Source organism: Gadus morhua, chromosome 8 (genome assembly GCF_902167405.1).
Source record: "Gadus morhua chromosome 8, gadMor3.0, whole genome shotgun sequence".
NCBI classification, from domain to species: domain Eukaryota; kingdom Metazoa; phylum Chordata; class Actinopteri; order Gadiformes; family Gadidae; genus Gadus; species Gadus morhua.
Window position 1 is genome coordinate 16,138,584 of NC_044055.1, and position 9,373 is coordinate 16,147,956.

Sequence of the window (9,373 nt, forward strand, 5' to 3'; positions counted from 1 at the left end):
GGCTAAGTAGAAGTCAAAAGTTATATAACTTTAATTTCAGCATTTTTTCTGACATCCAATAATAATTGCATTCAGTCATTTCAGACGACCCAACATTCAAGTACAATTTGGTATTTGGTACTTTATTTTATTTTTTTCAATGCATTACATTTTTTTTTCATTCTTAACCTAATCATAAGGAAAGGAACAGTGCATTCGGTTATTATTCCATCAGAGGAAAATATATCAACAACCATGTATTTCGAAGTTCAAGGTCACAAGGTAAAAAATGAAACAGTAAACCTGTAAATGTTTTGAATATAGCTAGTACATTTTAGATTTGAGTATGCCTACATGCCACTAAACACGAGGTCCACACGCCCCCCACCCAGAACTATCCTGGGATATTCTGTCGGATAACGGTTCACTATTTAATCAAGATGCTAGTGCTTCAGGTTTCTGGATTCACAGCAGAACTTGTAAACCAGGTGGTGGTCCTCGTCTAGATGTCTGGGGGGTCTCTATTGTGCTGGGCTGGCATTGGAGATTTGGGTTGTTTTTGTGGCGCCTTGGGTCTCACAGGGAGTGGATGAGGTCCTGTCGGGAGGTTTTTGTCATTCATTACAGATTCTCTGTACCAGGCTTATATCTTCCAATAATAACAAAAAAAATAATGAAGCTACCAACTTCATTCCCACTTTTTTTCAAAATATAAAATCCAGTTTTGTCACAAAGAGACCAACACCTGTGCCCCATCTGTGGTTTTAGGCTACGGTACAAGATTACAGAATAACTGATATAAGAAATAGAATGTGCAAACTTTATTTTACAGAACAGTCACTCTAGCTAAGTTCTGTAGGGCCAGCTTACCGTCAGTCAAGCTAACCACCTTTCTAGCTAACTGCGTGTCTCACGTGGCGTGGCAGGGCTGGTAGCGTCTCTCCTCCCAGTCAAGGATGCCGTGATAGGCGCCGATCTCCTGCTCCAGGCGAGTCTTGTTGCTCATCAGCGTATCGTAGTCGCGGCGCTGCTGGTCGATGTCGCCGCGCACCTCGCTCAGCTCCGCCTCCAGCTTGCCGACCACGGAGCCCAGGTTCTGCAGCTCGATGTCGTGCCAGTGCCTGGCGTCGCTCAGCGAGTTCTCCAGTCCTCGTTTCTGTAGAAAAAAACGATTCAGACTTTTTGAGTTCGAAACTAATGTCATTACATTGCATTCATTTAGCTGTCGCTTTTATCCAAACAGACTTACAATAAGGTATTGCATGAAGAGCATCAATACCACAATCAGCATTCAATACCTCAATGCATGAACTGATATATTGAGTCTTTCGCTCAGGGACCCCTCCACCAGGCAGAGCCAAGAACCCATCCTTTTCACGTTAATAATTCATATCATCTATTTTTTACACCGTAAACCGAAAACATTAGTTGTATCCCGGACATCCACAGTTGGGTCATGGTGGCATGGGTAGCCCTCATTTACGGTTTGTTGATTAAGTGTATGTTTCTAGGCCTCGCAGAGTGTGTCCGGGTGTGCTGGGCTCACCAGGGCTCTGATGGACTCTGTCTCGGCCTGGAGAGACTGGATCTTGCAGCCCGACTCTGAACACTGGGTCTTCAGGCCCTCCATCTCTTCCTGCCCGCGACTCATCTTACCGCCCAGACCGCCTTCCTGCTGAACACAAACATTATGTTATGGTCGACTAGCTACTCTTCTGTTATAGTATAATAGTGACTAGATTGTATACTGTATTAGTAGTCTGTACCCTAAATACTAGTTAGTAATCTGTATCTTGTAAATAACTAGTCTGTATTCTATGTTGTGGTCTGTATGTATTCTAGGCAGTAGTCTGTATCCTGTATTGGAGGTAGTAGTCTGTTTGTGTTCTAGGTAGTAGTCTGTAATGTTTCCTTATTCTAGGGAGTAGTCTCTACCTTGTATTCCAGGTAATAGTATGTGTCCTGTATTTTAGGGAGGAGTCTGTACCTTGTTTTCCAGGGAATAATCTGTATCCTGTAATCTAGGAAGCAGTCTGTACCTTGTACTCCAGGTAGTTGTCGGTCTCGGCGCGGTTCCTCTCGATGACCTTCTCCCAGTGGGACCTGATGTAGGCCAGGATCTGGTCCAGGTTGGTCTGGATCGGAGCCTCTGACTCGTCCACATCAAGGCCGGCCATCTGGTGGTACAGAACCCTGACGTCCTGCAGACACGGGATCAGAGGACTGGATCAGGGAGCATGTGGGGTCATCCAGACTGACACATGGCACGAGGAGCCTCATTGACTTCCTGAACATTTCAGCTGGGATTCAAACCCCCTAACGACTGGACTACCCTTCTCCTTTAAGAACCTGTTTGTATGGCTATGCTATACATATTGTATGCATTATTATGATATAGTGGTTGTAATTCTTGCAGTTACATTGAACTGACATTCATTTGTCAGTTGCTTCCAACCAAGACCTACTGTAGTTAACTAACTAACAAGGTGTTGGTTACTATGAGAGATCAGCGCCTCATACACATGTATGGAAAAAATCTTCTGGTACTGCAACATCAATTCGTCAAATCCTCAGACCAATGACAGGACTCGCAGCATACAACCCCGGGTCGATGACGTCCACCGTCCCGCCTCCCCGGAGGTTGTGGACGCACCTCCTCGTGGTTCTGCTCCAGGTCCTGGATCTCGGCTCTCATGTTCTCCATCTGCTGCTCCAGGTCAGCCTGGGTCTCGCGGGCGTCCTCCATCACCTTGTAGAGAGAGCTGATCTCCTCCTCCACAGCCTTCCGGAAGGGTTGCTCGTTGTCATACCTGGAAACATGCATGCACACACGGGCACGCATGCACACACGGGCACACATACACCCACACGGGCACGCATACACCCACACGGGCACACACGCATACACACGGGCACACATGAATGCACATCCACACAGGCATGCATACAGGCATACGTGCATGCACACACATGCACGCGTGCACAGATAGAAATTACAAAGATTAGACTACAACATGAGTTTTTGTTTTTTTTGTGATCAAATCTATTTTGTACTAGTTAAGTCATGCTTCCTTTTTGAGACGTTACACAACACAATCAGGTTAGAGACTTAGTTTCCTCTTGCACAACATCTTGTTGCTCGGAAAAGGACAACCGTGATCACAACATCACTGACGTTACAGCTGACTGATGGGATTGAGACACCTAGTCTGTTTCAGATGACCAGACTTGAGGTCAGGTTGAAGTGCTGGGAGGGACCCATAGCTTAAAGCTGTTGGCAGTGGAATAGTGGGTTCAAGTTCGGTACGAGTCCACAGTGGAGCGGTGCCATGAGACGCTCATCTCACCTGTCCTTGAAGTCCTCAGCGCTGGCTTGGACGTTCTCCGTCTGCAGCATCAGCCTGGCGTTGTCCAGAAAGGCCTCACTCACCTAAGGAGACAGAGAGACTGCTAAGCACCTGTCTCCAGTCCGGAGGTCACTACTGTTTTATACACATGAAGTCCTTTCTACCTGTCCCTCTCTTTCTCTTTCCATCCTTTCTGCTACCGGTCTGTCTCTCTGTTAAAAATCAACCTGTCTCCAGCATGTCTCCCTCTCTTGTCTTGTCTCTGTATCCTACCTGTCTCTCTGCTCCTGTTTGCACATCTACCTATCTTCTCTCTACTCCCTGTCTGTTCATGTATCTACCTGTCTCTCTGCTGCCTGTCTGTTCATTCACCTACCTGTCTCTCTGCTCCCTGTGTCTTCATCTATCTACCTGTGTCTCTCTCCTACCTGTCTCTCTGCTCCCTTTCTGTTCATTCACCTACCCGTCTCTCTGCTCCCTGTCTGTTCCTTCACCTACCCGTCTCTCTCCTACCTGTCTCTCTGCTCCCTATCTGTTCCTTCACCTACTCGTCTCTCTCCCCTACCTGTCTCTCTGCTCCCTTTCTGTTCATTCACCTACCCGTCTCCCTGCTCCCTGTCTGTTCCTTCACCTACCCGTCTCTCTCCTACCTGTCTCTCTGCTCCCTATCTGTTCCTTCACCTACTCGTCTCTCTCCCCTACCTGTCTCTCTGCTCCCTTTCTGTTCATTCACCTACCCGTCTCTCTGCTCCCTGTCTGTTCCTTCACCTACCCGTCTCTCTCCTACCTGTCTCTCTGCTCCCTATCTGTTCCTTCACCTACTCGTCTCTCTCTCCCACCTGTCTCTCTGCTCCCTCTGTTCCTTCACCTACCCGTCTCTCTCCCCTACCCGTCTCTCTCCCCTACCCGTCTCTCTCCCCAATCGTCTCTCTCCCCTACCTGTCTGTAGACGTCCTCCCAGTCTCTCCTCAGGGCCCCCCAGGACCCTGCGCTGGAGGCCTTGCGGTCCAGGCCCAGGCGGATCTGCTCCTCCAGCTGCTGGTTCAGCTGCTCCAGGGCCCGCACCTTGTCCCGGTACTCCATCAGGCAGCCGTTGAGGCCCTGTGAGGCCCCGGCGTGGGCGCGCTCGCCGGCGCGCGGCACCACCGCCACGGCGCTGCTCCGCATGCCCTGCAGGAACACGCTGCTGATGCCCAGGGCGCGGCGCGACACCCGCGTCCCCAGGCCGGAGGACGCCACGCCCATGTGGGGCGCGCTGCCCACAAATACCCCCCGGGGGGCCGTGGTGCCGCCCGCCGCGAAGCCCATCCTGCCGGCGGCGGCGTTGGCGGTCGGGGCGCTGGGGGAGGAGGGCTGCCCCAGGAAGGAGGATCGGCGTCGAGGAAGAGGCATGGTGTGGTGAGGCTGGAGGTGTGATGAAGAAGCTGCAACGACCTGTGTTGTAAACAGCCAGAGAGCTGCGGCTCCGGGCTCTTTATGGTCACCAGGCCTTCTGGAAAGCGGCAGCTCTTTGTTCTGCAGGGGTGTTTGTGAGCGGGGTGGCCGGGCTGGGCCTTCTAGCGGCTGCAGGGGGCTTTGTGTTTTGGGAGAGCTGCCTCAGCACTGAGGCTCTGTCAGGAAGGCTCCATGACGCAGAAGAACCAAGAGCCTCTTTCATACCAGCCTTCTGTACCTCCACCAGCACCACATGGAGACTGAGAGATGGGTATACACACATATTTATGCATGTATCTCTATGCATGTATGTATCTATATGAGTATATGCATAATATGTATAAAGATTTCATTTCAGTGTGTGTGTGTGTGTGTGTGTGGTGTTGTGTGTGTGTGTGTGTGTGTGTGGTGTGTGTGTGTGTGTGTGTGTGTGTGTGTGTGTGTGTGTGTGTGCTTTAGCACGGTAGCACCTAGCCTACCCAGGTGTCTACAAAGGGTTGACGCACTCATCCAGTAGCTGGTCTTAAAAACAAAAGTTTCTCAAGGGTGAAAACGTGTGAAAAACTTCTGATAAATGTATTTTTGCATGCAGTCACGAGGTGTTGCGTGAGGCTGTCTCTGTGAAACTGACATGTGTATTTCCCCACCACATTAGTCGTCTAGTCACGCCATCCGTGAACTCAGCCTAACGACAGTTGAAAGCGGAAGTTGAAGAATGAAACAACTATGCGTTTGACAAGTTTTCTTAGTTAAAAATGTTACAGTTATTCATTATTATTATTGTTATTATTAATAATATATAATATTATTTATAATAATAATAATTATAATAATAATACATAAGACGTATATAGGGCTTTTCTAAGACTCAAAGACGCTTGACAAAATGAAATGTTATATTTACAAGATGATCGTACCAAATGCTTCCTAATAAGGATAGCGTTAATTAGAGGCTGTTATAAATAACAGAAGAAGCTGAAAATAGAAAATACTCGGACACAACTAAGATATGAACAATATTTGAAGCGCTAATCAACACCCCGGCCCGAACGATGCTCTCAGATGATGGGCTGCCCGATGACAGCCAAACATCTGACTGGGATCACGCTTCGCATGTGTGGTCCCTACCCACAGGAAGTGTTTGAAAAGGGACATTGTTTGCCAACAGAGACGCACGTTCATAGGGCCACACACTGCCCATGAGTAAACCCACACTGCAATGCTCGCAGACCAAAGTCTTCCCTTTTTTTGGTGTCAGTGTGAAGGTGCGTCATAGTAACCCACCAGTCAACCGTCCCCCTTATTACCATGGCAACCGCCCAGGCAAGAGTGACGTCTAGATGATATATGCATACACAGTCACGAAGTTATTTAAATAGGGAAACAAAGAAACATAGGCCTAATAGAGAGGTACTGTTCCCTTCATCTCTGAATATAGAGAAGTTATCGAAATCGACAAGCTTATCTTCACCCCAGGTCACGATGCCGCCTCCTAGTTTCACTGACAGCACCTGTGGAGCTGGTTTGAATTCTCCTTTGTTAGTTCCCTATATAGTACACTATATAATAAACACTATGAAGGGAATAGTGAGTGAGTGAATAGGGAACGATTTCCAACACAGCTACTGTTGACACACTTTCAATGTTGAAGATACAAAATATAATATGCTGAAGATGCAAAAAATTATACACTGAAGATAATATAATATAATATGCTGAAGATAGTTAAAGTAAATCGTTGAAGATACAGAATATGTTGAAGATAGATCAAATGACAAATAAGTTAATCACGATCATAGATCATTGAAGCATGCGAAAGATAGAATATATAGAATATGTCAAAGATAAATAATATGATTTAAGACGATGAAGAGAATAGGCAAAAAAATAAATAGGAGAATAGCATAAGAAGATGCTCTAGAGGAAAATGGTCAAAAAAAGGTCTGGGTTCAAACCCCAATCACCCTTCTACCTAACAGCCGTCCTTGAGCAGGATGCCTAGCCCCCTCCATGCTGCTTACAGACCCTGTGAGACCCCTATAGGGTCAAACTGCTACTATGACAAAATTACAAAATCACAGTCGGGATACGTCAGAGTCTGGAGGGGGGCAGGTAGCGTGAGATACTTCTACTTTTGTCTTCCACCCACAACGTCACCACTGTTCCCTCCCAGTCTACTATCAGACTTCTCTAAGTCAGCGGCACGAGTATCACACACCGCAAACCCTACTTCTGACATATGCCTGCTCAGCTCAAACGTAAGTGTACCCTTTATCTGTACACATTTATATTTAATATGTATCATATAATATATAAAAACAATATATATTACTGGTGCAATAGTAATGTTTTGGTCCAACTTTACTGTCATTATTCATGTGCTTATTCGCTCACACTCTGCATGAAAGCCTAATCAAGGACATTGTTAAGAGGATGCACTTTGTGACTTAATTGCATTTGTTTTGCAAAGTGGAAATATCAAAATATCTTTGGATATCCCCCCTCACTCCGAGCTTGTTCACATCTTTCTTCAAAGATGACATCAACTGCTGAAATGAGCACCGATTGGGCGATCCAGGTAGGAAACCATATGATTTCTTATTGATACCCCTTAGTAAATGCTTGCTAAGAGGGGTCACTTTTTAAATTTACATGAAGGGGTTAGGCTCTAGATGATTACTGATAGATTGCAAGCCTTGGGAATCTAACCCAGTACCTTTTTTTTTGTTCCTAGAAGTAACTAGCCACTACACTAACCTGTCCCAGTGTCTCCACTCTTTGCCATCTGATTATCTCTTTGTCTGGAGGATTTTAAACAGCAGTCTCTGTTATTCCTGTTTCCTCAGGATTCCTCTACTCTGGACTATACGTCCATGGTGACATCAACCATGGACTATGGCTCCATCACTCCAACAGACGACGACTATGATTTCTCAGAGTTCTACTGTGACCGCTTTGCCGCCAGAGCCTTTAGAGCCCAGTATGAACCCCCCCTCTACTGGACCATCGCCGTGGTGGGTGGGCTTGGCAACCTGATGGTGGTGTGGACCTTCCTTCACCTCCGCCAGCGTCTGAAGACCATGACGGACGTGTACCTACTGAATCTGGCTGTGGCCGACCTGCTCTTCCTGGGCACGCTGCCCCTCTGGGCGACAGAGGCTGCCCAGGGTTGGAACTTCGGTCTGGGCCTCTGCAGGGTCAACTCGGCCCTGTACAAGATCAACCTGTTCAGCAGCACAATGCTGCTCACCTGCATCAGCGCAGACCGCTATGTGGTGATCGTGAAGACCACCAGCGCACAGAACTCCAAAAGCCAGCGGCTCTGCTACAGCAAGCTGGTTTGCGGTGCTGTGTGGCTGCTGGCTCTGGTCCTGGCCCTCCCAGAGTTTATCTTCTCCAACATCAAGGATTATGAGGAGACAAAGTACTGCAGGATGGTGTTCCCTGGAGGGAATGGGAACAGAACCAAGGTCCTGGTACTGGCTATTCAGATTATTATGGGTTTCTGCCTGCCCTTCCTCATCATGGTGTTCTGTTACTCCATGATCGTCTACACTCTTCTGAAGGCCCGCAACTTTGGCAAGCACAAGGCCATGCGCGTCATCCTTGTGGTGGTGGCGGTGTTTGTTCTCTCCAAGCTGCCGTACAACTGCAGCCTGATGCTGGAGGCCACACTGGCCAACAACGTGACCATGGCCAACTGCGACCAGATCAAGCGCCTTGACATCGCGGGGCAGTTGCTGAAGAGCCTGGCCTATGTGCATGCGTGCATCAATCCCTTCCTCTACGCCTTTGTGGGGGTGCGGTTCCAGAAGGACATGGTGAGGGTTCTCCAGGCGTACCGGTGTTGGCCGTCCACGCGTCCACTCAGTAACCTCAGCAATAAAGCCCCTCTGTCGCGGGCCTCCATGCTATCGGACCCGGACAACACCCACACTCTGTCGCTTTAAACCCTTTCAGGACAGTCCCCTTCTCTCTTGACCCCCAGGCCAACAGAGTCCATTCAGAGACAGGGCTGGCTTCTCTGTTGCAGGTTAACACTGACACTGTTGTTTGTGTGACTGTGGACATGGTCAACTGGGGACCGACGAATAGAGGAAACTCTGGTTCCCGCTCTGTTTAGTTGTGACCTTGTCTTGGTTCTCAGAGTCTCTAGTGTTTTAGGTTCATTATGTATATATTGCTGGAGATCTAAAAACATGAAAGGGTTTATGTATTATTTAAAAGGGTCTTCTAGATTCCAAAATTTTAATGTACATATGAATGATGTGTCAAGACGTATCCCATAATATCTGAATGCTGCCACTTGTACAAAGCCAAACCTTTTTTGTTCAAAAATGTTTGATGATCTGAGAATAAAAGATTTTTTTAAAAGGTGACACGATTCCATATTCTTCAATGGTACTACCGTGTTTAAAAAACAAATCACAATTCATCCTTATTCCAAGTGGAACTGACCTTGAGGCAGGTCTGGAGCTCTGCGGTCCAGACCTGGTCTAGGGGGAGGCCTATGGTCCAGACCGGGTCTAGGGGGAGGGCTATGGTCCAGACCGGGGTCCTAGGGGGGAGGCCTACCTCCACAGCTCTACAGTCCAGACTGTGGTTTAGGTTCA

General features: G+C 47.8%; 2 protein-coding genes across 6 annotated transcripts; one reads left to right on the top strand and one right to left on the bottom strand.

The window, feature by feature from the left end:
- Positions 1-95: 95 nt before the first annotated feature.
- Positions 96-5,097, bottom strand: bfsp2 (beaded filament structural protein 2, phakinin). 4 transcript variants are annotated; one of them, XM_030363840.1, is made up of 7 exons: positions 4,266-5,094; positions 3,327-3,409; positions 2,633-2,789; positions 2,019-2,180; positions 1,526-1,654; positions 894-1,135; positions 96-576 (listed from the first exon to the last, which is right to left on the bottom strand). In XM_030363840.1, exons 1-7 carry the CDS (start codon positions 4,716-4,718, stop codon positions 501-503), a joined length of 1,302 nt encoding a protein of 433 aa, XP_030219700.1. In that variant the 5' UTR covers positions 4,719-5,094; the 3' UTR covers positions 96-500. The 4 variants fall into 4 exon arrangements, with proteins under 4 accessions (XP_030219700.1, XP_030219701.1, XP_030219702.1 ...); XM_030363841.1 differs by having other exon boundaries at positions 1,526-1,651; positions 4,266-5,092; XM_030363842.1 differs by having other exon boundaries at positions 850-1,135; positions 4,266-5,092.
- A 1,790-nt stretch (positions 5,098-6,887) lies between these two features.
- ccr9a (chemokine (C-C motif) receptor 9a) lies at positions 6,888-9,139 on the top strand. 2 transcript variants are annotated; one of them, XM_030363838.1, is made up of 3 exons: positions 6,888-7,018; positions 7,231-7,338; positions 7,607-9,139. In XM_030363838.1, the coding sequence occupies exons 2-3, from the start codon at positions 7,297-7,299 to the stop codon at positions 8,708-8,710; spliced, it is 1,146 nt and encodes a 381-aa protein (XP_030219698.1). In that variant the 5' UTR covers positions 6,888-7,018; positions 7,231-7,296; the 3' UTR covers positions 8,711-9,139. The 2 variants fall into 2 exon arrangements, with proteins under 2 accessions (XP_030219698.1, XP_030219699.1); XM_030363839.1 differs by having other exon boundaries at positions 6,896-7,018; positions 7,297-7,338.
- Positions 9,140-9,373: the final 234 nt, after the last annotated feature.

Bases quoted from the DNA above. Each gene is read 5' to 3' on its own strand.
- bfsp2 (XM_030363840.1), bottom strand. From the start codon at position 4,718: ATGCCTCTTCCTCGACGCCGATCCTCCTTCCTGGGGCAGCCCTCCTCC. The intron at 2,181-2,632 runs GTGCGTCCACAA...CCGTGTCTGCAG, and splicing joins TGGAGCAGAACCACGAGGAG to GACGTCAGGGTTCTGTACCA. The intron at 577-893 runs GTGAGACACGCA...ACCTCCCGACAG, and splicing joins TACCAGCCCTGCCACGCCAC to GACCTCATCCACTCCCTGTG.
- ccr9a (XM_030363838.1), top strand. From the start codon at position 7,297: ATGACATCAACTGCTGAAATGAGCACCGATTGGGCGATCCAG. The intron at 7,339-7,606 runs GTAGGAAACCAT...CTGTTTCCTCAG, and splicing joins GCACCGATTGGGCGATCCAG to GATTCCTCTACTCTGGACTA.